General features: G+C 34.7%; 5 protein-coding genes across 5 annotated transcripts; 3 read left to right on the top strand and 2 right to left on the bottom strand.

Moving 5' to 3' along the window:
• Window positions 1-1267: 1267 nt before the first annotated feature.
• Window positions 1268-2428, bottom strand: LOC125586290 (probable transcription factor At1g11510). The gene has a single exon (XM_048756228.1). It carries the CDS (start codon window positions 2309-2311, stop codon window positions 1385-1387), a length of 927 nt encoding a protein of 308 aa, XP_048612185.1. The 5' UTR covers window positions 2312-2428; the 3' UTR covers window positions 1268-1384.
• An 894-nt stretch (window positions 2429-3322) lies between these two features.
• On the top strand, window positions 3323-5209 carry LOC106376488 (eukaryotic translation initiation factor 3 subunit J). The gene is made up of 7 exons (XM_013816579.3): window positions 3323-3500; window positions 3700-3781; window positions 3882-4006; window positions 4087-4217; window positions 4297-4444; window positions 4533-4692; window positions 4833-5209. The coding sequence occupies exons 2-7, from the start codon at window positions 3769-3771 to the stop codon at window positions 4919-4921; spliced, it is 666 nt and encodes a 221-aa protein (XP_013672033.1). The 5' UTR covers window positions 3323-3500; window positions 3700-3768; the 3' UTR covers window positions 4922-5209.
• LOC106376487 (peptidyl-prolyl cis-trans isomerase FKBP43-like) lies at window positions 5006-8508 on the bottom strand. The gene is made up of 12 exons (XM_013816578.3): window positions 8427-8508; window positions 8263-8339; window positions 7938-8182; window positions 7733-7857; window positions 7155-7449; window positions 6907-7068; window positions 6718-6816; window positions 6479-6605; window positions 6311-6398; window positions 6190-6231; window positions 6039-6087; window positions 5006-5932 (listed from the first exon to the last, which is right to left on the bottom strand). The coding sequence occupies exons 1-12, from the start codon at window positions 8437-8439 to the stop codon at window positions 5848-5850; spliced, it is 1407 nt and encodes a 468-aa protein (XP_013672032.1). The 5' UTR covers window positions 8440-8508; the 3' UTR covers window positions 5006-5847.
• A 515-nt stretch (window positions 8509-9023) lies between these two features.
• On the top strand, window positions 9024-9665 carry BNAC04G34580D. The gene is made up of 2 exons (XM_013814638.3): window positions 9024-9269; window positions 9364-9665. Exons 1-2 carry the CDS (start codon window positions 9168-9170, stop codon window positions 9448-9450), a joined length of 189 nt encoding a protein of 62 aa, XP_013670092.1. The 5' UTR covers window positions 9024-9167; the 3' UTR covers window positions 9451-9665.
• Window positions 9666-16263: 6598 nt separating this feature from the next.
• On the top strand, window positions 16264-20336 carry LOC106376485 (phragmoplastin DRP1A). Its single transcript, XM_013816577.3, has 16 exons — window positions 16264-16607; window positions 16869-16932; window positions 17012-17119; window positions 17202-17303; window positions 17396-17446; window positions 17585-17646; window positions 17732-17822; window positions 17916-17980; window positions 18138-18332; window positions 18595-18714; window positions 18795-18865; window positions 18949-19174; window positions 19264-19314; window positions 19400-19628; window positions 19717-19856; window positions 19944-20336. The coding sequence occupies exons 1-16, from the start codon at window positions 16479-16481 to the stop codon at window positions 20070-20072; spliced, it is 1833 nt and encodes a 610-aa protein (XP_013672031.2). The 5' UTR covers window positions 16264-16478; the 3' UTR covers window positions 20073-20336.
• Window positions 20337-20751: the final 415 nt, after the last annotated feature.

Raw genomic sequence — 20751 nt, 5'->3', positions numbered from 1 at the left:
CAAATGCTATTACATAATCGAAAACGAACAATTTAGCATCTATATGTTGCATATGGATGAAAATACCAACTATAAGAACAAAAAACATTTGGATGCAATATCTAGATGTTGTATTTAGATGTTAAATCTAGATGATTAATCAAGTACAAAAACGAATACGGTCTTAATCTTCCTCTCATAACGAGCCAAGTAATAAAGGGATTTTTACCTTATACCAAACAACATCACACCAACGAACTATAGGGGAGGCGGGTTAAGAGTGTCCCAAGTTTTGGATGCCGAAAAGGTATATGGTAGGTCGGACGGTGAGTTTCTCCATTAGTAAAAATCCGGCTCGGTTGAAATTAAATCAGGGATTGTTGAAGGCAGACAACCCTCCAAGATCGCAAAAGAGAGAGTGTTGGATGTCTCCTATGAGAGATTCTCCAAGAACTCCCATCCACAGCATCTCTTACCAAAGCGTCCTATACCGACCGACACGAGGTCCATTTGGTCCTGTGATATCCAGCAGCGAACCAAGTCTTGTCCAATCATCATTCCAAAAGGATGCTAAATTGCCTGAGATAACACTGCAGCTAATAAAGGAGCGAGCCAAAGGCCTTAATTTCATCACATTTCTCCAAATCCGACTTCCCATATTCGAAAATTCCGCAATCCGAAAAATCTTGCATATGTTTTTGCCTCGTAGCACAGCTCTGAATGAGTGAAATCAACCTTTTGTATAAAAAATCTAGTGGATTTGCATGTTTGAATATTGTGTTTTCTTCTGCCATCCAAGATTATGCGAAGTTACTTTAGGAGAGTCGGAATAAAACTCCAGTTTGCTAAAAAAATTTCCCTATTTGTAGGTCTTTCAAGGGACATCCGAGAGCCAAAATGCTTGCGAGCCATGATGCTCTTCGGACTCCTGTGGTAAGTATTTTGATAAGATGCTATTATGTTTCGTTCTTTGTTTGTACGTTTGATCCACAGTTTATTAGTGGGATGCTCCTCCTTATTGGTTGTTGGCTTGTTGCTCCATTTATTTGCTCGTATGTGGAATAGTTTGACTCTGTAGAGGAAAACAGTCAAAGATAGCTTCGAAAAGTTCGGACACTTGCAGATTCTCATATTGTCTAAACTGATATTCTGGTACATACGTATCTAGTTTAGTCTGTACTAACAAAAAGCTCTGTTTATAAGAACTTGTGTGATTCGGCTCTAGACTTTCTAACAAGACAACCGTTTGAACAAATATGGTTCTTGTTTTGTATAAAAGTGGACAACATTGATTAACTTAATTTTAAATATCACTTCAATATTGATAAATCAACAGAGAAAGTAAAACGACAGAGGCGAATTCAGGCAAAAGAGACAAAAAAAACAAAAGCAACAAAACATAAATCTAATGGTCTGGCCGAGAGGCTTCAGCCATCTTTGTTACCACTTCATGAATGAAACCGCTCTTTTGAGAGTAGAACTTGAATTCCTTAAGCTGCAACGCTTTCCATTGCTCCTCGAATCTCTCCTTATCCTCAGATGAAAGCCTACTCCAACCTTGTTTAGCAGCAAGATCATCCACACCAAAACGAGCTACTAAATCAACAATGGGAACAAACTCTTGCTTCTTCACAGCAGGCTCCTCTTGCTTCTTCACAGCATGCTCAACTTTCTTTGACTTGACAGCTGACAATGGTTCAAGAGCCATGATCCCATTATCTCCCCAAACCAGCTTTGCCAAATCAAACGCCTTGCGATCATGAGCTTTGGAAAAAGACGGATCCTTTCCTTTCTTCTTGCATCTACCAAGATTGTTCTCAAACTTCTTCTTCAAAGCTCTAATCTTCTCCATAAACTGAGTTTTAGTAACATCAAAGCTTACAGATTTCTTCACAAGATCATAAAGAGCGTTCTTGTCATCATAAGGGCTTGACCCAGTTTCGTTTTTATAGTCGATAATCCCTTGCAAGACAGCAATCTCGTCTTCTTCGGTCCAGACTCTTTGGAAACAGCTTTTCTTAGTCTCCTCTCCCTTACTCTTTTTGTGGTCGTCTTCCCCTGAAACCCTCTTGACCCTCTTTGCTTCTTCGCCTTCATCTGTCTCACTAGATCGCTTCTTCTTGGTCTCGGGCTTTGAGGAAGTTTCAACCTTTCTGGAATCTGCTGGAGGTTTCGCAAGCGGCTTCGCGACCGGCTCGGCTTCGGTTTCGGAATCGGTTTCTTCTTCTTCTTCCGAGGAAGAGTTGGCTACGGCATCTTCGTCGTCTTCTTCTTCGCTTGAAGAAGATGCAATCGGCGGATCTTCCAACTTCTTGAGAAGTTTCCCACTCATCGCTTGGGTTTTAGTCTTTGGGACTTCTGAGGTTTGATACTGAGTTCCGTCCTCTCTCTCTCTCTCTTTAGTCTTTATACTGAACACAAATCGTCTCTCTATTTTCCATTTTATTTAATTTTAATCTCAGTTTTCCGTTTTTCTAAATTTATTATATTTTCCTTTTTCTGTCGTTTTGATTTCCTTCATTTAAATAATAAATTCTAGAAAAGAAAAGAAATTACAGCAATATTCTCATAGAATTCTAATTGGAGGGTCTAACGATGTGTGGTTCGGTTCACAGTTTATATAATTTTTAGATACGCGGTTTATAATTTGAGAAAAATACAAAAATAGCAATAAATCAAGTTTTTGTTCCCAAACTAGCACTCAAAGTCAAAAGTCACAAAAATAGCACTTAATGTTTTATCAAAAGTCACAAACTTAGGGTTTAGAATTAAAGGGTGGGGTTTCGGATTTAGGGTTTAGGGTTTAGAGTTTAGGATTTAGGGTTTAGAGTTTAGGGTTTCGGGTTTAGGGTTTAGGGTTTAGTGTTTAGAGTTTAAGGTTTAGGGTTTAGAGTTGAGAAATGAGGTTTTAGGGATAAGATTTCAAATTTTGAAAAATAAAAAAATTAAAATTTTCAAAAGATAAAATGCTATTTTGGTCATTTTAGTTTTTGAGTGCTATTTTTATGATATAAAATTAGAAATGTGCTATTTTGGAGATTTGCCCTTATAATTTCTTGAGATATCCAAAATATCACAAAATTAATAAATAGATATACTGAAAGTGTTTTTATTGGAGATATATGCACCATTATATATTTAGTTATTTCATAATTTTAATTTTGAAGTAGAAAAATAATATTGTCTTTCTAATTTAAACATTTTACCAAAAATATACCCTAAAATTATCTATTTTAAGTTAGTTCAAAACTTTAATTTATGTTTGTTACATCATAAATTTAATAAAATAATCACGATTAGTTTTTCTTTTCTAATTTCACTCCGACCAAAATATTTATTAATTAAACAAGAGATGGAATATTTTTGGTCAAATGCTTTTCTCGGGAAAAGGTTTGTAGAAATTGAGAGAGAGAGAGAGAGAAAACCCTAAAGGCACCGAATAGTGTTGGGCTGTCGTTTCGTCCTCTTCCTTTGAACGAACATCGGAGTTTTCACCGACGAATCCTCTCTCTACGATTAGGGTAATTTCCCTTCCGCCTCCATCCATCGTCTTCACTTGTATTTATCCCAACCATCTGAATTCATCTTAGCTTCACGATTTCCACAACTTAATCAGTATTATTGATTCATTCCTAAATACCTCTTATCATTGATTCATCTAATAAAAATCTTGATTCTGTTGGCATAGATAGAGATGACTATAACTTTCTGCTTATGCAGGTCTTTCACTTTGGATTCAGAAATTGCACAATTGTACTTTTTGTTTCTTCTAGATAATTAGCTACAAAGATGGATGATTGGGGTAAGACTTATGCATTGTCTTTTATTACTCGCTGTATGTTTTAGTTATGTTCTGTAAGAAATAAAAGACAGACTTGTCCAACACTTGTTTCTGGTTTCAGAAGCTGAAGACTTTCAACCAACTCCTGCTAAAGTTGAACTGAAAAGTAACTGGGATGATGAGGATGTTGATGAGAATGACATCAAGGACTCTTGGGAGGAAGAGGATGATGACGAGCCTACTCCGGTATACTTTTTTTTTCTTTTCAATTATTGGCATAGTTTTGAAAAATGACATCTAAACAATTTTTTGTTTTGTTTCTGTAGGCAGCTGTAGTAAAGCCTGCTCCAAAGAAAGCAGCAGCAGCAAAAGTTGTTGAAAAGAAGGGTAAATCTGTTGAAGAACCATCAAAGGAAGAACCTTTGGATCCAATTGCTGACAAACTCCGCATGCAGAGGTATTGTCACCACTTGTATATGCATCTTCTGTTGGTTCTACAGTACCCATAAGAAACATTTTGGCTCTCTTATTTTTAGGCTAGTGGAGGAAGCTGATTACCAGGCAACTGCTGAACTCTTTGGAGCAAAGACTGAAGCAAAAAGCGTTGATATTTTCATTCCCAAGTCTGAAAGCGATTTCTTGGAATATGCTGAGATGATATCTCGTAAACTTGTACCTTATGAGGTAATCCCATATTCTCTTTCTTGTCTCAGCTATTTGATTAATTAATTACCTACTTCTTTGCATTGAATCCATGTTCTCTGCTTTGCAGAAAAGCTTTCACTATATTGGCCTACTCAAAGCAGTTATAAGACTTTCTGTGGCCAATATGAAAGCAGCTGATGTTAAAGAAGTTGGTTCCTCCATTTCGGCAATAGGAAACGAAAAACTCAAGGCAGAGAAAGATGCTGCTGCCGGCAAAAAGAAGACAGGTATTCACTCATTCACTCTCTCTTTCTTTTTACTTGTTTCCTTGGATTTCCCTTTTTATCTAGTGGTTTCTCATTGATCTGTTTCTTAAATGATCAGTTTGATAATGGTGTTCTTTTTAACTGTGGTTCTTACTCCTTAGGTAAGAAGAAACAACTGCATGTGGATAAGCCTGATGATGATCTTGTTTCGGGTCCTTATGGCGCCATGGACGACGATGATTTCATGTAAAAGAAAATGGCTTGGAGATTGCACTTACTACCTATGTAGGATATTGCAGCTAAGAAGAGGTTTAAATCATTTACGTTTTTTTTCTAATTATCTATTGAAGCAACACAAAGTAGGAAAACAGAGTTGCCTTTTTCTCAGTCTTTCATTTGCTCTAGCCTTCATCTGAAGAATTTATGTAGTAAGACCTTTTTTTTTGGTAAACACATTTTTTTACTTTATGAAAATTACAAGGTACTGTAATGTAATTGTTACTTGCAAGTTTAAAGGACCATGAGCAATTCACGTGTATACACAAGTCTAATGCAAGCGTCTTAGCTCGTCTTTGGTAAGGCCGTATCAGTCTTAAATGGAATGGTTTGGTAACCGAGAGAATTGACCAGTTCAGCTTTGGTTAAGTTGGGATTGAGATGATGAAAACGACCTACTGTTGAAAGGTTGTTAAACTTTGTTTTCAACCAAAACAAAGAAGGATACAAGCTTTTTCTACTTCTTTCGATCAATCGACCAATAAACTTTTGGAATCAACCGACAAAAGGCCAGAGCAGTTATTTGATTTTATTATAGATCATTTCTTTTTTTGGTTCAACTTATAGATCATGTCTTCTTTCTCTGATTTCGAACTTTGAAATGAAACAATCTTGGTGATCATAGAATGAAAATGTTTATCTTTTTCCTGGATTTAGATTGTTGTGAGAAAAATGAACAATCTTGGTGATCATAGAATGAAAGTGTTTATCTTTTTTGCTGGATTCAGATTGTTGCGAGAAAAATGATAAAAGTGACAAGTCAATTCATCGAAGGCTGAGTAGAGAGAGAGAGAGAGAGATATAATAAGAAAAAAATGGAGGCAATAGGAGACAACTAGATGACTCAGGGCAGAAGCTTAAAGCTTGTTTGTTTCAAAAGGTCAAAAAGAGCCAATGGCATCATCTCACTTTTACTGCCTCTACTTCATAGACAAGCCACGAGTTCTTAGGCACATTTTCCTTCTTCAATCCTTCCTCTGAGTATCTGTTTATATCACATCCAGAAGCAAGAGAAACAAAAACAGGTTATTTATAGTAAATATTATGCTGAAAATGAATCATCTAAAAACATAATAAATCAACTGACATACCCAAGAGATGGTGGAATTATAAGTCTTCTCTTATCACCAACTCGCATCCCTGAGAATTATAGATGCAGCCATATTGTTTTTTCTTTTTTTTAATAAAATCAACATCTTTTTGAAAATTTCAATTGAAATTATTAAAGCTACTATACAATACCTGAAACACCATTGCTGAGACCTTTTATGACCTTTTCTCCACCTGCAAACAAAAACGAAGCATATTGTGTGTTTTAGGATGGTTGAAACAACAATGACAATATATCTAAAATATATTTTACCTAAGCGAAATTTCAATGGAGATCCTTCCAAGTTTGATTCAAACACTTTCCCAGTGTCCTTCAACTTCGCAGTATAGAGTATGCTGACCTGAAACAGCAAAACCAGACTTGAGACATCAACCAGATTGCATAGACTTGGAAGTATATAGATGTAAGAAAAATACACACCTTTTTCCCTTGAACAGCTACTTTACCATCTGACTTCCCTTTTTCAATCTCTTCAACTGTCACCTCATTTGGAGAAAGCTCTGATTCTGGTGGTTTCTTAGTACTACTAGCTTCTTTCTCCATGTTCCTATTCATTATGGGTATAAAATCTTATTGGACAAATCTATTAAACAAAAGAGAGACAACTCTTAAGCAGAAGCTTGTTTTAAACTGAAATTTCTACATAAGATATGACTCACTTTTCGGTAGCTTGTTTCTTCCTCTCTCTAGTCTCCTCTCTCCTCTCTTTTTTCCTCTTTTTCTTTGACAGAGTTACATCAGCTGATGATTCAATTGCTCTGTCATGTGAGAGACAATGGTAATGTTAACTGAATCATGAACATCAACAAAGTGACATAATCAATTCAGTTGTATTGTACACCACTTACTTGTCAGTCTCTGGCTTCTGACTTCCAGGCATATCTTCGTCTGTGTTAATAACAACTGGTTCCTTGTTTCTTTTCTTCTTCTTCTTCTTCTCCTTCTTCGAAAGCACTTCAGAGCCGTTCTTAACGGGAGAAGGTTCAACGTCCCCAGATGGTTTCTCCTCCCTGACATATATTAACACAGATTAGGAAACAAAGTGATACTAATAATAACACTAACACCCGTCTGTAGTGAGTGAAGGCTTTCTTACTTTTTATTATCCACATCCTTGTGTGTGTGAGTTGTTGCTTCTGATGTCTTCTCACCATTTTCCAAAGTCGAACATCTTGCCTTCGACCTCGTGACCCTTGAAGGCAAAGGAACCTCTGAAGAAAGGACCTTCGGGGTCTTGTGGTCATTATCGCCGTTAAGTATCTCTACGGAGTCCTCACTGGCCGCTCTGGCCGATGTTTCATCAGAATCCGAATCAGAGACTTGAAACTTCTTCCTTAGTCTTTTCTTTCCCTTCTTTGCCTTTGTTTTAGCTACCCTCTCCTTAACAGTCACTGAAAAAGGAGACGACGATTAATCAAAATATATGAAACTCTAAAAACTAATTTCAGATAAACACAAAGTATTATATGTACTAATTTTTACCATGAAAAGACGCTAGTACAGAGAATCAAGCTTAACTAAATTTGCAATAAACTTACAAAGACAAATGATTACTAGAGGCTAAGAATAAAAGGCACAATAGATTAAAAGTAAATCTGAAGATTACAGCTAACAGTTCCAAGTTTTAAATCCACAAAGCAAACAAAACATATAAGAAGAAGAAAAAAAACATACAGTCATCATCGTCAGTAGAAGATGGATGATCAGCATCATCATTAATGAAACTGTCGCTGTAGTCATAATCATCACTGCTCCCTTTCTCCACGTCTGTGTCAACAATGTCTTCTCCAAACGACTCCCTTGGTTTTGAAATTCAAAGTCAAAGGGATACAATTACGAACAAAATTACAATTAATAACTCCCATATATTAAAGGATACGATTCGTCATCATTTAGGCTCAAACCGGCGGTGCTACTCCTTCCAAGGAAGTAGCCAGTGAGGTGAACACTCCTAGGACCGATGACAGAGAAGATAACATCCTCAGCTTCTTGAAACTCGATGTTGAGTTGGCAGGAATCAACCTTTTCGGGAGACAGGACACACAGGAAGAGTGGACTTTTGTTCCCAACGTTACACTGAAGAATGCTTCTGTTTGTTCCCGAACTACTAAGCCCCAATGTCGCCTGGAAGATTTAACGAAACAGATGAAATAAAAGGGGACCTAATTGCAGAATCTGAGAGTTTAGGGGTTGAAAGTGAAGACCTGGGAAAGGTGAAGTCTTTTGGCATCATTAGTAGCCGCCTTGAGAGTGAAAGGCTTTCCTGGCTTCACTTCAACTCCTGCAAAAACACCACACGAATCATCTGTGATTTGTTGATAGATATGTTTTGAGAAATAAATAAAAAGAAACGAAACGATGAACCAACCCCAGAAAGCCATTGAATTCGATGAAAAGAGACGCTTTGTGTTCTTCTCCGTTCTGTGGCGAGCTTTTATACTGGCCAGGGTTTTATTTATTGCCGCCCTAATTTATTTGGGGTTTTAACTTTTTTTTTTTTAATTATTATTACTAAAGTAAATATAGTTGAAAATCGGTGTAAAGAAGTAGTGCCTAAATGGCAAATTAGTAATAGCCAAAATATTTTTCTTATAAAATCTGATTTATGCTATTTAAAAGATATAAAAACTAAATTAATTTAAATCAATCTAAATCAGTATTAAATCTCTTAAATCAAATAATAGTATTAGTTCAAATCTATAAATTTATCTAATTCATCAAAATAACTTTATAATTAAATATAAAAACTAAATATCTATTATAAAATCTATTTAACACTAACAAAAACTATTTTAAGTGATTTGTGAAAGAGGAAAAAAAAGAATTCAGTTTCATGAATTTTGACTAATTTAATGAGTCAAAAGAAAACATCTCTTCCATTAAAAAAAGAGCACCGAATCAAAAAAGAATCAAATGCGCCGTTTCGATACACCACATTCCAACGTCATTACTCTTCTTTTCATAATGTTTTCACTAATATATAAACGAAAATAAGCATTTTGCTATTTTCTTCCTGGTCCATAAAACAAAAAAGGCCCAAGACAAGACGCAGAGTTGGTGGTGGTCGAGATCCGGCGTCGACGGGTCTCCTCCTCCTCCTCCAATAACGATGATGATGAAGATTCCGAGCGGTGTTGTCGCTTCAGTCATTGCCTTCTCCACCGCTGCTCTCTCTTCTTCTTCCTCCGCTATTCCTCCGGTCTCCCCAAAGGTTTCCTCCTTTTAGCATTTTGCGATTACAGATCTGCTCTTGTCTAATTGTATGCTCCGGGTCTCATATGAATTGAATTGAAATGAATGAGCAGGGCTGGGAACCGAGGAAGACGGAGAAACTGGAGCCGAGGTTTGATGGGTTGAGGTTCATAGAGACGCTGGTCACAGCACACAGATAGATTCATTATGACTTTGGCCCGGGTGATGCAAAAGCTTTAACACAAAGCGTGAGTGCTCTCACTTCGGGTCTTCCTCTCTTTGTCTTGTTGTCTTCTATTTACCAAAACAGTCTTTCTTTTACAATCTACATTGTGTACTGAGAGTTGTTATCATTCTTTGTTGCCCCATTTGCTTAAAGGGTTACGCTAAATTGAGAGCAATCGACTGCCATTCAGTTTTGGTGTTTTATATTTTTATTTATTGCCGATTGCATTTAGTTGTATGAGCCAAACATGTATGGGAATGGCATTAGTATGGTGTTTCAAATCTGGTTTAGTTTGATTGTATTATAAATACTAGTTGAAGACTTGAAGCAATTAAGAGTGTGAAGGAGTATAGTTGAGTTTGACATTCACATGTTGAAAGAAAAAGAGTCGAGGGTAATTAGTTTGTCTCTCTGCTCCATGTAGCTGTCCCAAATACCTAGCAAGTGTTGTGTAATAAAAGCATCAAGAACAGAAAAAAGAAAACAAGAATTATCTGTCATGAGAAATACGAATACGAGGGCAAATGTCAATCCAAAAAAGAAAGATGCAAATAAATTTATACAACAAGTTTATGACGTATTATGTTCAAAAAAAAACAAGTTTATGACGTACAAAAAAATACTTAAAACTTTGAAAAGTTTAAATACAACACACGTTTATTGGTCAAAAGTATACATCAACTGTCACACCAACTATCAGATCAGTTAATTTTGCTAACGTAAATGACATAGCATCTATTTTTTGTTAATGTGAATGTCATGCATACAACTAGGCATGAAACTTTTATCCGAGATCCGGATTCGATCCGAGATTCGATCCGAATCAGATCCGAAAATCCGGATATCCGGAGGGGTCGAATCCGGATCCGGATAGTAAAATGTTAGATCCGTCAAAGCCGGATCCGGATCCGGATATCTTAATTTTTAAATCTGGATATCCGTATCCGTAAGTTTTATTAATAAATATTTCAAAAATAGTAATATCTATATATATAAATTAATTTTATTTAATATATTTTCTTTTTTATAATAGTATATATAAATTTTATGTAATTTTTGTAATATTATACATAGAAATAATTAAAGAGATTATATATTTTTTTATTTTTAAATTATTGTTAATATTTTATATATATTAATATTATTTTTTATTTATTTAAGGATCCAAATCCGGATCCGGATATCCGCCGGATATTACAATTTTTAAAAGGATATCCGACATCCGGATATCCGAGAACCCCGGATCCGGATAAGGATAGTAAAATTATGGATCCGCCGGATAAAGATCCGAATCCAGATACCTTAAAATTGCCCGGATACTCGATCCGTCACAGGCCTACATACAACAACATAGCTTAAATAAGATAAAGTAAAACTTAAAACAAAACATATAGTTTATAATATTATTATTTTAATAAAATTAACCAAAAACCTCTCTTCGAAGACGCGGCGGCCTAGGCGTTGTTCAGTGACCAAATCGGTGAATTAAAGCATTGATCTGCGCTGACAGCCTAATTTCCACATTGATCGCATAAAGTTGAAACGCGGTTAATTGTTTTTACCCATTATTACTGGTTTTGTGTAATTATTCATTACCAAATAATTATAATTAGCTATTAAGTCTAAAACTATTGTTCAAGCCCAAAACAAACACATACATACTGCATTTAGAGATTTTTTTTGTATCAAACAAACCCTAGTCTAATTGTTCGACAAATCAAAAGGAAACTGTTTAAAATTATCTATAAAAAGTTATATAATTATGTCTAAGAATTTGTTTTACATGTTTAAAATTAGCTAAACATATTATAAATATATTAAATTGTATTTAAAACTAAGCTCCGCGTATTCTTCGAATGCTCTCCGATATTTTAGTAACTCGCTAGCCGCGGTCTTACCCCCGAATAATGCCCAGCGCGACTCCGAACATAGTCAGAAACTAATCAAGATGAACATTTTTTTATCTTATATAATAAATGATATTTTCTCTCAAAAAAGATTTATGTTTTCGTTGTAATACTTTAATCACAGTGCTTACTCTCATGTCTCTTTTAGTTGATCTTGTTTACGTTATTTGCATTGAAAGAATTAGATTAACATAGAACAACACGAGACTAAGCACTATGATTGAAGCATTGCAATGAGAATATAATTTTTGTTATTTAATTGAAAGGGAAAATACAATTCATTATGTAAAATAAAATATAATCCTTTTTAATTAGTTTTGAATGATTTTATTGCATTTTCTATTAAAAACAAGTTTTATAAAACAAATATTTTGTAGAAAAATAATGTTGTTATACATAAGACATATACATCAGTGAATTAGCTGATGCATTATCTACGTCACTAAAATTAGTTGATGTGATAACTGATATAACGTTTGACGTATAATTTTACCGAATATGAAATAAAGTGGGTGTTTTTATTTTAAAGTTTATATATTTAAAAAGTAGTATTTATTTAATGTATAAGCTAAACATGTAACATTAATTTATGCATAATTTGGCTGTTTTCTCCAATACATAAAAAGTTAAATGAAATTTTCATTACAAAGAAAACAAATTTAAAAACAATAGGTGTCCTCAATAAAAAATATATATACTAAGCCATTAATCTTGCTAATAGTACTAATTTCTGATTTTGGCTCTAATTCTCCATCCAAAATAATAGATTTATTATTAAACAATTTTTTTATTTTTAACACTAATTAATTACCCCGAAAAATATTATATCGGCATTTTATCGACGATAATTCTCTATATCTTATGAAAATTCAGTTTTGACTATATCACCATAAACTATCATACGAGTATTAAGTCTTTTCTTCGTTAATCTGTATATATTTTATATTTTGAAATTTTGAAATTTGCATAACTTGAAGTCTAAACTTTTTGATATAAAATTATTAATAAAGATTTATAAAGTTAATGGATGAAATGGGTTTTTACATTCATTTTTTGGGTTAAATATAATTTTATATATCTTTAAAGAGCTGAAGTAAACGCCACGCCGTTTCAATTACTTTGCGCAAAGTCTAAATCAAACCTTCGGAAAAAGAAAATAGGGAAAATTGCTTTTTTAGAGTAAAAAATGATAATTACGTCGCTTTAGACTAATCTCATATACTTTATGTTCCATTAGATTAATTATTTTCAAAATGACAATAATGCCTTTAAATTGTAATTTTTAAATATAATAAATAATAGGTTCGATCAAGCGGAATCGATCGATCTGAAATTACAAGGTCGAACGGATCGATCGATCCTGATCATTATGCTGGACAAAAAAAATGCAGAGCATATATGATCGACCTGGTCCATTTCACCCGATCGGCAAAGATCGATTTCATACAGATCGACCGATCTCGGATTATATACCGATCGATCCATGGAAGCATAGATATGAATTATGGTAGTAGTAATGTGAAAATTTTGTGAACAATCAATGGAATATAGAAGACAGCGTGAGAAGAAGGTTACCACTTTTTTTTTCGTTTTTCTTTGTTTTTCTTTCGATTTTTTCCAAATATGAAAGTGATTATTCTCAAATATTTTGTTTCCATATTTTTAAGAACTGATTTATTATCTGTAGAATACATGTAATATGTAGAAATCGGTATCTACAGGTTTTTAGAATTATAGTAATGTGTAGATTTTGATTTCTACATGTTTTAGATTTACAATAAATCTGTAGAAGTCGGTTTCTACGTGTTTTAGATTTATATTAATGTATAGATTTTGATTTCTAAAGATGTTAGATCGGTAGGTTAAGCGCAGAATGTGTATCTAAATATTTTTAGAATACTCTTATTTACGTAGATCACGTTAGGCATGGGCGTTCGGGTACCCGTTGGCATTCGGATCGGGTTTTTTGGGTTTTCAGATTTTCGGGTTTACGCTTCTAGGTCCCATACTAAAATTTTATTAGTACGGATCGGGTTCGGATAATAACACTTCGGGTTCGGTTCAAAATTGTATTGCATCATAAAACCCATAAAGTAATCATATATCGTACGGATTCGGGTTATATCGGTTCGGTTCGGATATAACCAAAGTAAAAAACAAAGTTTTTGAAGTAAAACATAAAGAAAAATATCTAAATTAAATAAAAATTAACCTATCACATATAAAATTGATAAAATAACAATAAAATGTTAAATCAAGCATGAAAACAAACATCATTTGTAAAAAATATGTATTGCCTTATAGAGAGTAGACTTTTTATTTCAACGAGCAAATTATAAAATACTTATTTATAACTAGTTGTGTACTTAAAGCATTTATTAGAATTTTAATATTTATTATTATATATAATATTACCACAAATATTGAATTTAATAATTGAAATACTTATATATATTTCAAAATATTTATATTGACTATTAATTTCGGATTTTTCGGGTTACCCGTTCGGGTTCGGTTAGTAACACTTCGGATTCAGATATTTTTTGTACCACCCTACAAGATCCGTTCGGGTATTTTTACGTCTCGGGTCGGATAACGGGTCGGGTTTTTCGGTTCGGGTTCAGTTCGGATTTCGGGTTCCGGATTTTATGCCCAGGCCTAGATCACGTATTCTAAACATTGTAGATTCAATGAAAAAACTGGATTTTGTTTTCTACTTCGTAGAATGTCATTTCTACTTCGTAGAATGTCATTTCTACTTTATTTAGAACATAATCTGAAAATTATGATTTATACATTTTTAGAACTGAAAAAAATACGAGTAAGTTCATATAAATATTTTATCAATAGTTACTATTTTTCCAATTTTTTTCTATTTGTAAAACTATTTATTAAATTTATTTTTAAAAATATTAAAGGGTATTATAGGCAAAAATTACACAAAATAGATAGGGAAAATTACTTGTTTACCACTTTCATGCTACCATTTTTCATTTTTACCACCACTAAAGAGACATTTTCAAAAATACATTCTTCATTAAGTTTCAAAAGACTCTTATGTTCTTTTTCTTTATATATATAATAAATAAATATTTAAATAAATAAAAAATTTAAATAAATAAAAAATAATCTTTTTAATTTTTCTCTCAATTATACTATTTCGGAATTCATACCCTAAACCCTAAACCATCGATCCTAAACCCTATTTCTTTTTGAAATACGAACCCTAATCCCTAAACCATCAATCGTAAACCCTATTTTTTTTTTGAAATAAACCCTACACCCTGAAACATCAACTCTAAACCCTAATCCCCGAAACATCAATTCTAAACCCTAAACCATAAACCTTCAACTCTAAACACTAAAACATCAACTCTAAACCCTAAATCCTAAACTTCAACATTAAACCCTAAACCTTCAACACTAAACCCTAAACTATCAACACTAAACCCTAAACCCTAAAAAGTAAACTTAAACCCTAAACCCAAAAAAATTAACCCTAAACCCTAAAACATCTTCTCTAAACCTTAAACCCTAAAACATCAACTCTAAACCCTAAATCCTAAACCCTAAACCCTAAAACCCTAGAGTTGATGTTTTAGGGTTTAGATTTGAAGGTTTAGGGTTTACGTTTAGGGTTTAGAGTTGATGTTTTAGGGTTTAGATTTGAAAGTTTAGGGTTTTAGGGTTTACGTTTAGGGTTTAGAGTTGATGTTTTAGGGTTTAGATTTGAAGGTTTAGGGTTTTAGGGTTTAGGGTCAGAAAAATATAGGGTTTAGAGTTTACGTTTAGGGTTTAGTGTTGATGTTTTAGGGTTTAGGGTTAAGAGTTGATGTTTCGGGATTTAGGATTTAAAGTTGATGTTTCATGGTTTAGGATTTAGAGTTGATGATTTAGGGTTTTAAGTTTAGATTTAGGGTTGAGGGTTTACGTTTAGGGTTTATAGTTGATGTTTTAGGGCTTAGATTTGAAATTTAGGATTTAGGGTTTAAAGTTGATGTTTTAAGTTTAGACTAGACCCTGATCCGCGCACCAGCGCGGGTATGAATTTTCAGTTTTTAATTATTTATTTTATTAAATGATGTATTTGTAATATTCATTCATATTATATTCATTACGTAAATATTTTTTTTTGCATCTTAAACTATCTATTTTTTTTACGAATGTGTGATATCATATAAAAAATATTTAAAAAATGAGTATAGAGTTAATTAGATAATTTTAAAAACAGAAATTTTTCTTTCGTGTGCTATATCATATAAATAATGATCCGTCCGGTTAACAAAAATCATGATTATTTTATGTGTAATTTTTTTTTATTTTGACCAAAAATATTAAAACTATATTAAATTTTACATATTTTAATTAGAATATTTTTAATATCTTTACCTTTTTATTTGAAATGCAACTCAATATTTTTTTAACAATTATAACAAAATATTTAAAAAATATTTTTTGAATTTGTTTGAAAAATATGAAAATTACATTTTAAATTAAAATTATCCTAAAATATGATAAGTTTTGATGTAAACGAAAACTCATATTATGTCAAAAATAATGATAACAATTTTAACATAATATGAGTTTTCGTTTAATTAATGAAGTAAGAACATTTTCAAATGGGTACTTCTATTTTAATAATATAGATTAATTAACCATATGTTTTTTTTTGTCAAAGTTAATCAAAAAGTTATAAATGTCTTTTACATTTCGTTAAAGATGAAGGTAAAAGTAATTAGTGTAAATATGAAAAGTGTTACTTTAAAAATTGTATTTTTGGCAATTTTTCAGATAGATATTAGTTTAAAATAACATAGCTATCATTTTTTTTCTCTATAAAAACAATTTTCTCAAGAAAATAAAAGAAAAAAACCCCCTTCCTTGGCTACAGCATAAACGCGTTTGGCTTAAATTTTCTCCCTTAGACCCAAACCACTCCCAATTGCTTTTTCGTCGACTAAAATTCAAAATCACTTCTCTCGTTTGGTTCCGTCAGATCTACTCCCCCCCCTGTGCAGATATCAGATCTTACCGATCTGCTCTAAGCTAAAGCCCTTGAGTCCTCTGATTTGATCTAGAGAGGGAAAAGAGGAAGATGGAGAATCTGATATCTCTGGTAAACAAGATACAGAGAGCTTGCACGGCTCTCGGAGACCATGGAGACTCTAGCGCCCTACCTACTCTCTGGGATTCCCTGCCAGCAATTGCCGTCGTTGGTGGTCAGGTTTTAAATCTCGATCCCCCTATACATGCTTCAAGATCCATCTCACGATTTGAGATCCTCGTGCCCCAAACTTGTTTTATTTTGTCACCCGTATCGTAGAGAACTAGAGTTTAATTGAATAGCATGCACTATATGTGTTAACTGTCACCATTGGTATTGTGGACTTGAGTTTGACTTGGATACTGTTGTTATTGTTGGTGATTGCATTGATTTGGTTTTAGAAATTGTATTCATCCTTAACTCTATTTACTATGTTGACAGAGCTCTGGGAAGTCTTCGGTCCTGGAGAGCATCGTCGGAAAGGACTTTTTACCCCGTGGATCTGGTAATCACACTTCTTGCCTAGTTGTTAAACTTGAAACCGCTTGTTCCCTTGTCTAATCATTAGCGGAAACTGTGTGTAGGTATCGTTACACGAAGGCCCCTTGTCTTACAGTTGCAAAAGATTGATGATGGAGCCCGGGAGTATGCTGAGTTCCTTCACCTCCCCAGGAAAAAGTTCCACGATTTTGGTGGGTTCGGTTCTCTCATTTGTAGTTTGAGCTTCACATATTTCGTTTATTTTTTTCTAACCTTAATTAATCACCTATGTAGCTGCTGTGAGGAAGGAGATCCAAGATGAGACCGACAGGGAGACTGGACGCAGCAAGGCCATTTCTAGTGTTCCCATTCACCTTAGCATTTACTCTCCCAATGGTTAGGATTCATATTTCTAATTTTTTATTTGCCTTTTTCTTTCCCTTGGAGTGCCATTTGCTAAAATTTTATCCTCTTTGCTATGTGTGCAGTTGTCAACTTGACACTGGTTGATCTTCCAGGTCTTACAAAAGTTGCTGTTGGTAAGTCACATTTACTGCACTCCTTTCAAGAACAGTAGAGCTAGTTAATTCTCTAGGGATGGAGTGTAGAACAATAGACCTCATTCTTTACCATAGATAGTTTAGCATGACACGACAAACTTCTTTTGGTTGATGCAGAGGGACAATCTGAAAATATAGTCAAGGACATTGAAAACATGGTCCGGTCCTACATTGAAAAGGTATATTTTTTTTTCCCTACATTCTTTTTTCTAATTCAGTGGAGCAAACTAGTTGACATGATTCTGTTTTATGCCTCCCTTGCAGCCCAATTGCATCATTTTGGCAATTTCACCTGCGAACCAAGATCTTGCAACCTCGGACGCAATTAAAATTTCCCGTGAAGTTGATCCATCTGGTAACTAATTTGCAAATCATTCATTTGCCACCAAAGATACCAAACGTGTTAAGCTGTCACCTTGTGTCTTATACTCGGTCGTACTCTTTACAGGGGAGAGAACATTTGGTGTCTTGACAAAGATTGATCTTATGGACAAAGGGACAGATGCAGTGGAAGTAAGTTGCCTTACCAAATAATAAAAGCTGTTGTATAAACTTATTATATGATGTTCGAGCTACAGCAAGCTAATTTTGTAGTAACATAATACATATGTTTTCTCATTAACGGCTATTGTGTTCACTGCTAGTTACCTAATGATGGTTTTTTGCTCAGATTCTGGAAGGGAAATCTTTTAAACTCAAATATCCATGGGTTGGAGTTGTCAACCGCTCCCAAGCAGATATTAACAAGAATGTCGACATGATTGCGGCTCGAAGAAGAGAGAGGGAGTACTTTTCCAATACTACAGAGTATAGGCACCTTGCACATAAAATGGGTTCCGAGCATTTAGCGAAGATGCTCTCCAAGGTTAGTGCTTCCACAAGGATTGATTTAAGCTTTCTGAAATTTGTTAGGACTGGTAAAAAGGAGTTTCTTTAGAGTAGTAAGGATCCAAGGTAACTGTTTTCACAAAGATTGGTGCTTAGGAAGCGAACAAAACCAGAAAAATGGATATAAGTATGACAAGAACCTACTAGGAAGCTAGGAATTTTGTGGCAATATGCAGACATCAGCTGTTGCGATTAAAACAGAATCTAACTGCAACACTGCTTTGTTGTTGTTTGAACAGCATCTAGAACATGTGATCAAGTCAAGAATTCCAGGAATCCAGTCACTTATTAACAAAACAGTGTTAGAGCTGGAATCTGAACTTAGTCGCCTTGGAAAGCCTATTGCAGCTGATGCTGGGGTAAGATTTTGTATTCTTTTTTTTTTCTTTAATTTGTATTCTCTCTTAGATATCAAGATTTAATTACTGTTTTGGTGCAGGGGAAGTTGTATTCAATAATGGAGATATGTCGGCTCTTCGATCAAATATTCAAGGAGCATCTCGACGGAGTGTATGTTTTGTCCATTTTGCTGCTACCACTATTTATAAAATCAAACCATGAATTGTTATAGTGTATGAGTTGATATGACACAGGCGTGCTGGTGGTGAAAAGGTGTATAACGTGTTTGATAACCAGCTTCCGGCGGCTCTGAAGAGACTTCAGTTTGACAAGCAGCTAGCAATGGACAACATCCGCAAGCTGGTAACTGAGGCTGACGGTTACCAGCCTCACTTGATTGCCCCTGAGCAAGGTTACCGTCGTCTCATCGAGTCTTCTATTGTGTCTATCCGAGGCCCTGCGGAAGCATCTGTTGACACTGTACCAACTCTAACTTGCATCTCTGAAACAAAAAAAAAGAAGCAATAAGTGTCTAAAAAATCTTTTTTTGCTGTTTTAATATTTACTAGGTTCATGCGATCTTGAAGGATCTGGTTCACAAGTCTGTGAATGAGACGGTGGTACGTTCTCTTCTTCTTTTAGTAATATATCACCACGACTTTTATAGATTGGTCCCAGTGTTATAGAGAAGCTGAATATGTGCAGGAATTAAAGCAATACCCAGCACTGAGAGTGGAGGTGACAAACGCGGCGATAGAGTCGTTGGACAAAATGCGGGAGGGAAGTAAGAAAGCAACACTGCAGCTGGTAGACATGGAGTGCAGTTACCTCACTGTAGATTTCTTCAGGAAGCTTCCCCAGGATGCTGAGAAGGGTGGTAACCCCACGCACTCCATTTTCGACCGCTACAACGACTCCTATCTCAGACGAATTGGTAAAGTCAAAAGTTATCCTTTGTATGTTATATTTTGATGCGGTAACTTATATATTTTCTACCTCACACCTTTTACATCTGTCAACAGGATCCAATGTTCTGTCTTACGTAAACATGGTCTGTGCTGGACTGCGGAATTCAATCCCCAAGTCCATCGTCTACTGCCAAGTCCGAGAAGCCAAGCGCAGCCTCCTCGACCATTTCTTTGCCGAGCTCGGTACCATGGACGTAAGTTCTCTCCTGCCTTTTTTTTGTCTCGAGTGTAACTAACATCCGGCTAAACAAATGACTGGTGGTGAATTCCATTTCCAACAGATGAAGAGGCTCTCGTCACTTTTGAACGAAGATCCAGCGATCATGGAGAGACGCAGCGCCATATCTAAGAGGCTTGAGTTGTACCGAGCTGCCCAATCGGAGATTGACGCAGTCGCTTGGTCCAAGTGAAACCGGCATCACATGCCCACTACTGTTTTGCTTGGTAATGGTCGGTGTGGTCTAGACCGGGAAGAGACATTTAGGTTTGTGTAATTTTTATAAGATGTTCTTCCTTGCAAGAATGCCTTGTCATTTTATTACTACATCACAATGTATCTTCTGCTGCCTCTTTCTTTTTGTTCGTATTTTTATGTTTACCCGATGTGCGTGAGCCTCTTGTCATATCCATGACATTTGCTTTGTTATGTAGAGAACTTTATTTGTTTGGTGTGATATCTCTCTCAGTCATCTTTGAATTGATGTTATACAGATAATCATTTCATCCTAAAAAGATGGAATGATCAACAAAATAAAATAACCTAAAAAATATCAGGAAATTAATCTGGAAGACCCTGGAGTCAAAAGCTGGACAACCCCGAAAGCTTCAAAACCAGAGCCAAACTATAAATTTTGGGGAAAAAAACAACTTCGCGAATTCTCAAATCCATCAAGATGAATTATCAAATCCACCATAAAAGGTAAGACAAGACATGAAAGCAACATTCGTGATGAACAACCAAGGAAGTCGCAAGCTAGTACCAAGACATAGAGAGAACAAAAAAACTATATCCTTGAAAAGAACTTAAACTCTATTAACTATCGAAGAAGTGGGGGATATAATACAGCTAGCGGTTCTTTTCAGTGCTGG

The sequence above is a fragment of the Brassica napus genome, chromosome C4, assembly GCF_020379485.1.
Source record: "Brassica napus cultivar Da-Ae chromosome C4, Da-Ae, whole genome shotgun sequence".
In the NCBI taxonomy this organism is placed as follows: domain Eukaryota; kingdom Viridiplantae; phylum Streptophyta; class Magnoliopsida; order Brassicales; family Brassicaceae; genus Brassica; species Brassica napus.
The sequence above is the reverse complement of the archived record's forward strand: the minus strand, read 5'-3'. Positions and strand labels throughout refer to the sequence as shown.

What these genes read in the sequence shown, in the direction of transcription:
- LOC106376487 (XM_013816578.3), bottom strand. An exon ending in AGCCTAAATGATGACGAATC is followed by an intron (nt 7,858 to 7,937) that starts GTATCCTTTAAT and finishes TTCAAAACCAAG; the next exon opens with GGAGTCGTTTGGAGAAGACA. An exon ending in TAGCTGTTCAAGGGAAAAAG is followed by an intron (nt 6,399 to 6,478) that starts GTGTGTATTTTT and finishes TTGCTGTTTCAG; the next exon opens with GTCAGCATACTCTATACTGC.
- LOC125586290 (XM_048756228.1), bottom strand. Translation starts at nt 2,311, where the DNA reads ATGAGTGGGAAACTTCTCAAGAAGTTGGAAGATCCGCCGATTGCATCT.
- BNAC04G34580D (XM_013814638.3), top strand. Translation starts at nt 9,168, where the DNA reads ATGATGATGAAGATTCCGAGCGGTGTTGTCGCTTCAGTCATTGCCTTC. An exon ending in TTCCTCCGGTCTCCCCAAAG is followed by an intron (nt 9,270 to 9,363) that starts GTTTCCTCCTTT and finishes ATGAATGAGCAG; the next exon opens with GGCTGGGAACCGAGGAAGAC.
- LOC106376488 (XM_013816579.3), top strand. An exon ending in GACAAACTCCGCATGCAGAG is followed by an intron (nt 4,218 to 4,296) that starts GTATTGTCACCA and finishes TCTTATTTTTAG; the next exon opens with GCTAGTGGAGGAAGCTGATT. An exon ending in GTAAACTTGTACCTTATGAG is followed by an intron (nt 4,445 to 4,532) that starts GTAATCCCATAT and finishes TCTGCTTTGCAG; the next exon opens with AAAAGCTTTCACTATATTGG.
- LOC106376485 (XM_013816577.3), top strand. Translation starts at nt 16,479, where the DNA reads ATGGAGAATCTGATATCTCTGGTAAACAAGATACAGAGAGCTTGCACG. An exon ending in TCTTACAAAAGTTGCTGTTG is followed by an intron (nt 17,447 to 17,584) that starts GTAAGTCACATT and finishes TGGTTGATGCAG; the next exon opens with AGGGACAATCTGAAAATATA. An exon ending in CGGAAGCATCTGTTGACACT is followed by an intron (nt 19,175 to 19,263) that starts GTACCAACTCTA and finishes AATATTTACTAG; the next exon opens with GTTCATGCGATCTTGAAGGA.